Source organism: Pipistrellus kuhlii, unplaced genomic scaffold (assembly GCF_014108245.1).
Source record: "Pipistrellus kuhlii isolate mPipKuh1 unplaced genomic scaffold, mPipKuh1.p scaffold_m20_p_1, whole genome shotgun sequence".
NCBI lineage: Eukaryota > Metazoa > Chordata > Mammalia > Chiroptera > Vespertilionidae > Pipistrellus > Pipistrellus kuhlii.
In genome coordinates, this window is record NW_023425404.1 from 152,868,144 (window position 1) to 152,881,122 (window position 12,979).

Below are 12,979 nucleotides of genomic sequence, written 5' to 3' on the forward strand. Positions count from 1 at the left end.
GGACCAAATCTTTCGTTTAGCTTAGGGGGGCCTTATTTTCGGGGGGAGGGATGCCTTATATTTCACTCAGAAGGAAACCTGTAAGTAGGTCTTATTTTCGGAGGATGTCTTATTTTCGGGGAAATATGGTAGGCTTGTGGGCAGATGAATGGTTTACCAGATTGATGCAGTAGAAAACTAAAAAGCAGTCTCAATCTCCTGCTGATGAAACCTTATGCAGTTTTGAAATTGCCCTTCTGGACTTTTAATTTCAGAATTCAAAGTCAAGGCTTTAACCATTTTGATAGCTACCAATAAGTATAAGTTCTCACCAAAAAATGGGAGAGAAGGGGTGAAAGAGAACCAAGATAATATAGAATATTAATTTAAAAACATTAAAGAAACCCAGCCAGTTTGGCTCAGTGGTGAACCAAGAGATCATGACTCGATTCCAGGTCTTGGCACATGCCCAGGTTGCGGGCTTGATCCCCAGTAAGGGGCGTGTAGGAAGCAACTGATCAATGATTAGGTCATTGATGTTTCTATCTCTCCCTTCCTAACATCAATAAAAATATATTTTTTTAAAACATTTTCGAAGACTGCACATAATGTAAGAACAGACATCAATTCTACCTTCTAGTATATTTCTTAATAAGAACAATCAAAGACCATTTCAAGTTTTCCCTTCTGCAGACCCTCTGATAGAAAGATATTAACAATATTACTTCCATAATTTTAAATATTATCAGACAACCTTTCCATTCTGCTCAGCATGAGAATGTCAGTATAAATCATACAAAGATGACTTAGCCAATAGCAAACAAAATTGACATTAGTGAAATTGAGCACTTTTATTGAAGATAAATGCATAATTTCCACTACTTTTTCTGAAATAGAAAAAATTGAGAATTGTTTTAATGTTACAGTTGAGAATTGTTTTAGTGTTACAATTGTTTTAGTAAAACTTCCACCTCTAGAGAAAAGATATCAGTGAACAACCAAAATTACAATATAGGTGCTATACCTACAATGATAACATAAATGACCCAAAAGAAAAGTATGTAGGTTAATGTCCTTTGCTGCAAATTACCTTTCATTTATTATGAAAACATATGCTGCTTTCAATGTCAAAACTCTACATAGTTGATTGAAGTTTAAAAATTATGTATGGCTGAATGCTATACAGCAATTACCTAATTAAAATGATTCCAATTGTTTACAAATATAAATGTGATACTTAACACAGGATCAATGTAAATACCTAATCTAAAAGTAACCTATTACAACTCCAGAATCAGATTTAACTAAAAACTCACAAGCAAATTGGACCTAAAAATGACCCATATTTATTGAGAGACTTGGCATACACTGTTAGGTAGTTGCACATTATTTTGTTAATATTTTGCCTTTACCTAACTTTTCTTATGGTTCAGATTTCTGCAAAAATATTTTTATAAAGACTTCCTTTATCCTCTAAAATAAATTGAATCAGCTTTTATCTCATAAAACCCTGTGCTTTCTTCTCATGTAATTATAAAAATTGTTAAGTACATTAACTTGATGATTTCTGCTTAACATTATCTTTCACACTAGTTTCTCAAGGCCAGAGAAGAATGTGTTTTGTTCTCCACTGTGTAACTAAAATAACATGTAGTACAGAGCATGGCACACAAGGGCATTTAAATAAACTGTGGAATAGCAACAGTTATTGTTATTTTTGTTAAGTCCTTCCCTTCTGTTCTCTTTGTCATCTCTCCAGAACTTTAACTTACAAATTACTGGAAAGCAAGGGATTATTTCTGCAAATGAGATTTATTTAAATACATCATTTTCCTACTGATTTATATAGCAAAATCAAATGTCCTTTACTGCCTTCCTGTAAAATTAATAAGAACGGATTAACACTTAAACCTAAATTGGCTCACCCTAATCTTAGTCGTTAACTCTGAGAGCGCTTACTATGTTTACCCATAACTCTGTAGTAAATTCCTGGCGGCTAATTACTGACAGCATCAACCCCCACGCCCTGTCAGAAAGTCTTACCCCCACAATCATATTCAAGAAACCATTCCTGTCCAGCTCCTATAACTTCATGATTAGAACCATCTCAACAAATTATGGATGCTATACCAGACTCTACACTAACCAGGTAAATCCACTTTGTACCAAAAATAATTTAGGAAAAAAAAAAAAAAATGTTCCCCTACTCCAGGACCAAATTCTTCCCATTACCAACCAATATTAAATTCCTCTGACTAGCAACTGAAGGCCTATGGAGGCATGTGATCAAAAAGCCAGTAATAGGAACTTGGAAGATTACATTGAATTTTATGTGCTTAACAATTTGATGAAATCTACCTATGTCCCTATCTCATTTCTAGAATTCAAAGTTGAATTTGGTTAGCATGCACAACTGAAGCTAAACTGTTTTGGAAAGAAACATGAAAATGTCCAGTTATAAAATATAAAACTAAATAGGTGCAAGTTGTCAGCACTTCAAACATATATGTACTTAACCAGAAAGACATTATTATACAAAGCATATATTTCAGAGAGGAAACTACTCCAATGGTTTAGGTATCATATGCAATAGAAGTATACGTACCCCTGGGAACTATTTATATTTTTTAAAATCAAATGTATATAATGTATAAACATGCAGGTATATGTTTATCTATGCACATATATATTGAATAGTTTTATCCTCATTTGAGAGTTCCATATTTGAAAAGTCACCTACTTGCTAAAATGTATCTGTATCCCAAAATCAACACAATACCCCCAATCCATTCAATGACAATTTCACAGTTATATGCACTCATGCACATAGTGGTGAAAATTTTGAATAGACCAGTTAGAGTAAAAAAGTTGATGCTGTGCCTTCTGATCTCAGCTCTCATATTTCTAACAAGTGCCCTTTCCAAGATCTATTTAGTGCTATGTTTTCTCATTTTTGTGCTTTTTATTAGTGATGTTTTTTTTAAATGTCTCCCAAGTATAGTGCTAAAGTGTTGTCTAGTGTTACTAAACCCAAGAAGGCTGTGATGCCCCTCACAGAGAACATATGTGTATGAGCTAAACTTCACTTAGGCATAAACTGCAGTGCTGCTGACCATGAGTTCAATGTTAATCAGTCAACCATTTATATTAAATACTAGAGGCCCGGTGCACAAATTCGTGCAACAGTGGGGTCCCTTGGTCTGGCCTGCAGGATCGCGTCAAAATCAGCTCTACGACATCTCCTGAGGGATCCTGAATTGTAAGAGGGCACAGGCCAAGCCCAGGGACCTCACTGGTGCACAATCAGGGCCAAGGAGGGGCAAGGGAGGTTGGCCAGCTGGGAAGGGACCACGGGAGGGCTGCAGGCCGTGTCCAGCCTGTCTCACTCAGTGCCGATCAGCAGGACACCAGCAGCAAGCTAACCTACTGAACATCTGCCCCCTGGAGGTCAGTGCATGACATAGCGACTGTTCGCCTGTCTGCCCCCTGGTGGTCAGTGCACATAATAGCGACTGGTTGACCAGTTGACTCTCTGCCCCCTGGTAGTCAATGCACATCACAGCAAGCAGTTGCGTGGCCTTAGCTTATCATTATCATATTACTCTTTGATTGAACAACTACCAGATGATCAGACACTTAGCATTATTAGGCTTTTATTATATTGGATGGTGTATTTAAACAGAAACTGCCAGGACCGGTTTGGCTCAGTGGATAGAGCGTCGGCCTGTGGACTGAAAGGTCCCAGGTTCGATTCCGGTCAAGGGCATGTACCTTGGTTGCGGGCACATCCCCAGTGCGGGGTGTGCAAGAGGCAGCTGGTCGATGTTTCTCTCTCATCGACGTTTCTGACTCTCTGTCCCTCTCAATTCCTCTCTGTGTAATATCAATAAAATATATTTTTTTAAAAAATAAATAAATACATAAACAGAAACACACACAAAGCAAGGTTCTGAACTCACTGGCTGACAAAAATGGTGTTAACAGAGAGGCCTGCAGTACCCTAACCCTGTATTTCCCCTCAAACCAATGGTTCATGTTTATGTTGACTTTACAGAGAAATGGCACCAGGGACCTGGCACTAAGCAACACTAGGCTTCCCCAAGTGGAACACAGGCCCCGCCACCATCCCAGACAACCCACCAAATCACAGCTGACGCTGCCGAGACCCCATGGCACAAAATGCAGCCCACAAGCCAGCCCAGGCTGAAAGATGGCTGTGGACACCAGGTAATCACATCACATAGCAACGTCCGGCTTCCTCTCCCTAGAGACAGGCCTTTTAACCATAAATGGCACTTCGGAACTGGTGCCCACAAAGCAACATTCAGCTTCCCCCAACAGGCCTTGCCACCACCACAGAGTGACACCTCACCAAATCTATGTTGTCAAGACCCCGTGGCACAAAATGCATCCCACAGCCCAGCTCAGCCTGGAAAAGGTGGCTGTGGGCGCTGGGTAATGACATCAGTATCAATGCCCAGCTTCCTCTCCCTAACGACTAGCCTCCTTGCAGTTTCTTCAGCCTAGAAGCAGGACTTGCTTTACAGCCAAGTGGAAACATATTACTCTTTAACCAAATGTCTGTGAAGCGTTTTCCCATGCCTCATCTCATTTGATCCTCACAGAAGTCCTGGAGTGGGCAGATAGGAAACTCGGTGGAATCCTATTTTCTTTTCATTAGCTGGAAAATGGAGATTTAAAAAGCTTAGAAACTTGACCTGACTGAAAAGAAGAAAGTGTGGATCTTGAAAATGACTTCAGGTTTTCTCACTGTACAGAATATAATCAAACACTGCTGCAGTTACATATTTTACCCTTTGTTCTCTCTGCATGATCTACAATAATAATCTACTTCATGTTGATATTTACTTCTGTGATGCTGACAATTACCTGAAAGAGAAGTTGGGGTGCTTCACTGGGCTGGGAAAAGTTTAGCTAAATCAGAAAGCAGGTCTAACTAAATAACTTTATCTATATATATAAAACTCTTGCTGGTGCCAATGTGTTTCGATCTGTCATTGTCGATCATAAATTTAGTTGACACTTCTATTATAGAGAAAGGGCCAACAGCAATATTAAAATATTTCTTCTAATTAATTGCCTTTCAATGTGCACGGATTCGTGCACCAGGCCACTAGTATACATATATTTATACATACATATACATGTATACATGTACATATGTGTGTACATATATATAAAGAAGAGAACCAGAGTTTATGAAGCCTCTCAAAGGCACTGCAGAGGTCATTCTGAGCAAACTGCCTATGTTTGCATGAGAGTCAAAACACCTCAGAGCACAGCATCTATAGGGTCTTGGCCTGTTTAAACAATACTGACCTAAGAAAAAAATAAAAAATCTACCAAGTTTGTTTTTTGGTCTTTGTTTCTACCTCTTTTGCCACTTAATGGCATAACTCTCCTCAACTCAGGTACTTTAAACTCTAGCCTTTTCAGAAGCACTTGCCCTAATCTTATAATCAGGGTAATGTATCTGTCAGTTATTGAGTGATCATTCTTGAATGTGAAGCATAGACTTGTGCTTAAACATCGTGCCTAAATTTTGGCATTTCTTATTTGAAAAGAAGAGGAGGATATTAAGCATCTGAAATAGGAATGAATTATCAGAATCAAAAAGTAAACCAAATATCGGTAATTTTAGTGTATATTCTGAAGAAAGAAGAAATACACAAGGGAAGAAAGCCTAGGCCTCAGCCTTCCCTCCAGGGAAAGCTAAAGCCTAGTCCTAAGGGTTGGGGTGTTGGGTGGTCAAGTCCCATCTACCTTAAGAGTTTCTTCCACCTTTGCTTCCTCCTAGCACTAGTTTACAGACTATTTCCAAGAGAAAGGCCAAATCAGTAGAACAACTTTAGCACTTGAAATTGTTTTACATTTTTTAGTGGTTGAGCACTCCTTTAGAAATTCATTTTTAATTTCATTTCCAAAATTTACTTCTTTTTTATTGAAAATGATTTGCCAAGGGTAATGACAATATGCTTAGAGCAGTGAATGATAGGAGGTACAAAACCAGTCTAATTTGATTCAAGTTAGTTTCCTTTCTACTAAATAAAAGACTCATCTGAGATTTAGTGAAATGAAGTGAGTGCACTACTACTCAAGCTGCACTTCAATTAGTTAATACAATTCAAACAGAAGTATAGCACGTGGGGTATTAGCCGTCTTCTCAAAACCTACAACTCAATTTAAACCTATTATATTGAAATTCACTTATAATAAAGGGCTAGGAAATTTTAAAGCATAGTAAATCTATCTATCATGACCAATTACTGTAGGGTGTCCCAAAAAACATACACATACTTTAACAGCTAATAACTCTACTCCGAAATGAAATGTATTTTAATAATCACTGTCTTTATAATTAGTCAAAGTGTGTAAATGCATTTTAGGGATACAACCTCTATATTCAATCTCTAGAGAAGCTGAGGATTCTTCCACCTCAACAAGGTTCATCGAGGTTCATTAGTATGGGCAAAGTTTTCCAAAACAATGACAACCACCTCTAAATAATTCAACATTTCTTTCCCTTTAGAACATTGTTATAGACAAAAAAAAACCTTCAGATCCTTCTTACACTAATTTGCTATTGTTTATAACATTCCACAAAAAAAAGTGTAATCTCAGCCTACTGTCTTCAAACCACATCATCTCTCAGAGAATCAACCTTCAAATTTCTTCTCTCTTAACCTTAAGACCTAAAAGGACCGTTCATCAACCAAACATTTCTTTATGGGCTTTTAAAAATATTTATTTTGTAATATAATTTTGCAATTAGGAACTCAAAGGTCAATGTGATGCAGGTAACACGCAAGAGAAAGTATTTTCTACAAGGCAGTTATACAAACGATACAAAACTAAAGAGCGCAATCTCTTCTCTTTAAAATGGTGCAAACTTTTTCTGTAAGCAGACCTGCAACTGCTGACACAGTCTGGGGTAAAGATAACGAGGGACCCAACACAGAACTTCACAAGGGAAAGTTAAACTGTTCTCACACCACCTTTTCAAGTACTACCACCAGAAAGGACAACTCTGAAAGAGAATGAATAGGAAAGACTCCAGATCACAAAGATAGACTTCCAGTTTACCAGCTTGCCCAAAGCTACCCACTAACAAAACCTGGGACGGATTATCACCTGTAACACGCGCGCGCACAGAGAAATATATTGTGATTTTTCTTTTTCAACTGATGACAGAGCCAGGAGCAAAACCAGGCTGCACCCCGGGGGCTGCGGGCGGAGAGTCCCACGAAGAAGCCAAATGCATGAGCCCCGCTGGAGCGGTAGCTGGCAGCGCAACGCCCCAATCCTGCCCGATCTGACCCTCCCGTGAGTCACTGGCCCCATCGTAGCCCACATCACTCGCTGGGACGTTTTTCTATTTATTTCCTCGCGTCAAGAAGGGCTGAAAACGACTAAAAAAAAAAAAAAAAAAAAAAAAACTTGTCAGGAGGGCTGCCTGCGGCCAGAGGAGCCGGCTGGAGAGCGAAATCCCCGAGAGAGCCCCCGGCCGGCCGGACAGGAGTTGCAGAGATGGGGAAAGAGGGACCCGAAGAGGGCGCCCGGAGGAGCCCCCGCCACACCCCAGCCCAGCCCAACCTCACCTGCCCGCCCGGCCTCCCCTTCCCCGTACCTTCCGCCAGCGCCTCCTCCAGGGTGACCTGGTAGCGGCCCACGGCGAACACCCGCGCCCCAACGGACGAGCCCCCGGAGCCGGAGGCGGCCACGGCCCCGCCAGCCCCGCCGGCCCCTGCTCCGCCGCCGCCGCCGCCGCCGCCCTCCGACTTGGGCATCCGAGAGAACTTCTTCATGGTTCCCGCCGGCGCCGCGGGGCGCGGGGAGCGCGCGAGGGGGCGAGTTCCGAGCGTCCGCGAGGGGTCGGCGGGCCCCGAGCGTCCGAGCGCGCAGCGGCCCGCGAGCCTCACATGCCGCGCGCCAGAGCGCACTGCCCAGCCCGCCGCCCGCTCCGCAGCAGCCGGGCTCCCGCAGAGGGCGGCTGGGAGGGCGGGACGGGGCGGGGAGGGGCGCGGGGGGCGGGCCCGAGCGCGGGGCGGGGGCAGAGGGCCCCCCCGCCTCGACTCCAAAGCCGCGGCGACTGCACTGGGCGCCCCCGCCTCTCGGAGCTCACGGCGCGCAGCCCGGGGAGGAGCGCGTGAGAGAGGGAAACGGAGAAGGGGCGGGGCGGCACCCCTCCGGGGAGTGGCTGAACCTCCCTGGACACGCTGTGCCCGGAGCGCGGCCCGCGCAGCCGCCGCCGCCGCCGCCGCCGCCGCCGCGACTGCCCGGGCCGGACCCACGCCGCCCGCCACTCGCGGCTGCCGGCGGCGCGGCGCTGCCACCAACGGCTCTAGGAGGCCCGGGCCCCGCGCAGGCGCGCCCTTCGCGCCGCCGCCGGAAGTGACGTTGCGGCTTCTGTCACGTAGAGGGGGCGGGGCGGGGCGGAGGGCGTGGCAGGGGTCCTGGGTCTGGGGTCCCTCCCGGCGGGTCGGAGCCGGGACCTGCCCGGGAACCGCTTCCCGGGCGCAGCGGTCCGTCCTCTGCGCGAGGAGCTTGTCGCTCTGGGGGCTGAAGAATGCCGCCGGCAACTTTATCCCCACCGGGGACCCTCCAACGCCGCCGTCCAGACCCCCCACCGCCACCCCCAAAACCGCCTTCCGCTCGCACGCCCCGCGCGTGGGAGGCGGGAACCGCGCGGATTCCGGTAACCGGCTTCGGAAGCTGCCTTGGCGCGCCCTGCGCCGCCGCGCGTGCTGGGAGCGCGCTGCGGTTTGTGCATTAGGAGAACTTTCCAAATCTCGGGGTGCTGTGCAAGGGCCGAGGGTGATGTTCACACCCCGGGTACAGGACCTTACAGACCGGACCACCTGCGGCCAAGAGCTCCGCACGGACCGGCCCCCAAGGTCACCCCAGAGCTGGGGCTACAGGGTCCGTCCTTCCACACTTGGTTCCGGAAGAGTAGGTTTGGGTTACAGATCATTGCAGAACGGGAAATTTAGGACTGTTTGGAAGAAAACCAGCATTGGGTTCCCCGTCCCCCCACTGTCCCTTTAACAAAGATGTGCGTATTTGTAGGGCATGTGTGCAGAGCAGCGTTTTCCCCGTAGGAGTACAGGCCCACTGCGGCCGGAGGTCCCAGTTTCTTGGGAAATCAGAGAAATCTGGGTAATGTTTTCTAACATGGCATTTCCTAAATTTGTGAAAGATAAGTTAAATGAGTTGCGCCTGTAGGACTCCGGATGGACCTTCCATGAAATCTCCACCCACATTTCTTTACCCAACTTTTTAATGAGATACAGGCAGAAACGTTAGGAAATGTGCTTAGGGGGGGGAAAAAAAACTTAGTCTTCCATTCTTTCCTCCCCTTTGCTGTTTGAAGAGCAACTATTGCTGCCAACACCACAGCAGTGCTCTGGCTTTGGGCGTTTTTTTGCCGCATAGCCCACTATGCCAAATTTCTTCATCAGGAGACCTGACCTTGAAAGTACATTAGGGCTGAATAGAAGAAGTCAGGTGATTGATGTGGTCTGACAATTGAAGATTGCCATTTAGAAATAAGCTGGCTTTTTTTTCCCCTCCTTACTGTGGGGACTCACTGTGGAGTCTCATTCCTACATTTGAATTACATTTTTAAGCAGATTAAGGAGAAATTTAGTCATAAACAATTCAACACCCGAACCAGTACAGCATACAAAGTTTGGGCCTAATACAACTTTACCTGGTCACAAGAATAAATAGGCGCATATGGTCAGTTTGGGAAACAGTTTACTATAACAGCTATGGTAAGAAAAACCACTTCTGTGCACCCATAGAACCTAATGTCTGACGTGAAAGTTGATGATTAGTCTAAGGCTATGGTCTGCAAACTGCGGTTTGTGAGCCACATGCAGCTCTTTGGCTTCTTGAGTGTGGATCTTCCACAAAATACCATGGCCTGGACTAGTCTATTTTGAAGAAGTAGTGTTAGAAGAAGTTTAAGTTTAAAATTTTGGCTCTCGCCCTAGCTGGTTGGCTCAATGGATAGAGCGTCAGCCTGTGGACTGAGGGGGTCCCAGGTTCAATTCCAGCCAAGGGCACATGCCTGGGTTGTGGGCTCATCCCCAGTGGGGGCATGCAGGAGGCAGCCAATCAATGATTCTCATCATTGACCTCTCTCTCTCTCTCTCTCTCTCTCTCTCTCTCTCTCTCTCTCTCTCTCTCTCTCTCCTCCCTCCCTCCCTCCCTCCCTTCCTCTCTAAAATCAATAAAATCTATTTTAAAATAAAATAAATAAATAATTTGGCTCTCATAAGAAATTTTAGTCATTGTACTGTTGATATTTGGCTCTGTTGACTAATAAGTTTCCCGACCACTGGTCTAAGGCATAGACCACACACACACACACACACACATACACACTCTAAAACTATGAGTAACACTAAGCAATGTGTTCTTTAATTTTTCACCAAGCATGTAATAAAATTTGAATAGCTTATAATCTTCACAGAATGTTAACTGCACAATATTCTCTGACAGATAACAAAATATCCCAAAAGGCTTAGTCCAGAGCCATAATTGCCTTTATAAGTCATCACTTCCAATGTCTGATAAGTCCTTTTTTCTCACAAGTCACTGTTTTCCTTTGAAGATGTGTCTTCTATTATTAGCCTCATAACATTTTACCACTGGAAATGTTATTCTCCTTGCCTAAAATTGCCTTATTAAACACACAAATCTTTGCTTTCCAAAAAAAAGTAATAAAATTCATTAAATAATATGTGTCTATTATTAAAAGAATTGGCTTTTTATATCACTGATATTTAAATCCTCTATTTAAAGTATTCCATATTATCATTATACCTTGTAAATTTATATATAGCTAAAAAAATCAATTTCAGTATTTAAAATATCAATCTGCTCACAAATATTCTTAATAAAAATAACTCATTTGACATGAAATGCTTATATATATATATATATATATATATATATATATATATTATTGATGTTTTACAGAGAGGAAGAGAGGGATAGAGAGCTACAAACATTGATGGGAGAGAATCATCAATCAGCTGCCTCTTGCACACCCCCTCCTGGGGATGTACCCACAACCAAGGTACATGCCCTTGACCGGAATTGAACCCAGGATCCTTCAGTTCGCAGGCCGACGCTCTATCCACTGAGCCAAACCAGTTTTCGGCATGAAATGCTTTTTTTATGATAGAATTTTCCCTATAACTTGACCGAGCTTATTAAAAAAAAAAAGACTTCAAGAGGTAGGCTACTTCACCACCAAGAGAGAGACTTTGATTCCCCCACCCAGGTGAATGGGCTCCACCAGGTACACGGCACCTCAGCCTCACACTTCATGACAGGGATATTTATCTGTGTAAAGAACTTATTTGTCCTAAATTGGGATTATAGTCACATTCCTGGATATGTTCCTACCCTCCCTCTTCCTAATACCCTTTGCATTTCCTTCCTATGGCTGATTACTACCCAGCTCTACCGGTTACATTTCTATAAAACTTTAGCGGAGTGTAAAATAACTAATTCTAGGCACTTGTGATAGCCCAGTGCTATTCTAAAGTGCACTGCATGTGTTAACTCAGTAAACCTTTATGACAATGCTATCAGCATTTCAGATTATCACTTCTACTTTGCAGATGAGAAAATACTAATGCACAGAGAAATCATGTGATTGTAACAAGGTTCAAAAACAGGTAAAATGGCTTATAGCTCATCCTCTTAACCACTACACCAGGTAGACTTCCCTTGAAATGTGCAGTCAGTGATATGATAGCTACAATCTGAGGAGGTAACAGAGTCCCCTCCTATGCCCTCTGGCCACATCGCTCACCTCAACGTGAGTGTGCTGCTAGAGCTCAAGGGACACTACGAGATAATAAGTGAGATCATCTTTACCTTCTGATTAACAGGTGAGATTTTTTAAACTTAAATACTTGCTGAATATCTACAATGGGTAGGATAGTCTGTGGGGAGGTGACTAGGCTAGGCAAAGTTGAATAAGACAAATCAAGGTTTCAAGGAGTTTATATTCTTTGGGGAGGAAATACAAGTATGCACACAATCATATAATAAAGACAGAGGGGAGACTGAGAATGGAAATAGAGTTGACTGCAAGCTCTATAGAAATGAGCTCTAAAGGTTATGCTATTGTGGTATGTGGCCTTCAAATCTACTGGCAGTATGGTTTGATATTATGATCTTAGAGACTTCTTCTGGGGACAGAAAAGCAGTTTTTCTGGGTTTGGAAGCAGGTTAGCAGCTCCCATGGAAAAATCCTGAATTCTACCTCAATGTGTTGCACTCTACACTTCCACACCATTCACATATACACATGCAAAATGCTATGCCAGTTACTGCCGGAAACTTATCATTGTCCCACTAATAGAGAGATGTAGACAGGAAACCTGGAAGGCTGATCTACCTTTAAACTCTGAAAGATCAGAGCCAACCACTTCCTATCTAAGACAATGGTAACTGAAGCAACTTCCCCACCAAATAATCATGTAAATCCTTACTGATAAGATAATCTGCCCGTTACTGGAATTACCTGTCTAACGGCAATGGGTGTGTCCCAAACCTGAATAAAAGGCCAAAGCAAGGCGGTAGTCCTCCCACTGGAGGTGGGCTCCCTCCTGGCCCCCAATATTCCCAAATTAATACTTTTCTAGTCTTTTTTCATTTGTGTGTGGCCTTCTCCAGAACCTAAACTCTGAATTGGAACCCTGAGCCACGCCGGACATGAAAGGGGTTCCCACAAGTTACTGTAAGAGACAGAAGGATTGAAGCTTAGTTCAGCTTTTGTTTCAACCACTTATCCTCTTTTACTCAGGCTTCTGCCAGCCATCGTAGAGACTATTTATTTAACATGTACAATGTGCTGGACAGTGTATAAACCAATACACAATAGAACCCATGCAGTATGGTAAGAATCATGGAATGTCAGAGCTAGAAGTTGATATGGTAAAACAAACCAAAAGAG

General features: G+C 43.4%; 1 protein-coding gene across 3 annotated transcripts in view; it reads right to left on the reverse strand.

The window, feature by feature from the left end:
- The window catches only part of BMP2K (BMP2 inducible kinase), a 118,668-nt gene extending 110,683 nt beyond the window's left edge, over positions 1-7,985 (reverse strand). For all 3 annotated transcript variants that reach the window (XM_036412682.2, XM_036412691.2, XM_036412672.2), the window contains exon 1: positions 7,628-7,985. In XM_036412682.2, the coding sequence (XP_036268575.1) occupies positions 7,628-7,805 (178 nt within the window). In that variant the 5' untranslated portion in view covers positions 7,806-7,985. The remainder of the gene's footprint in view (positions 1-7,627) is intronic.
- Positions 7,986-12,979: the final 4,994 nt, after the last annotated feature.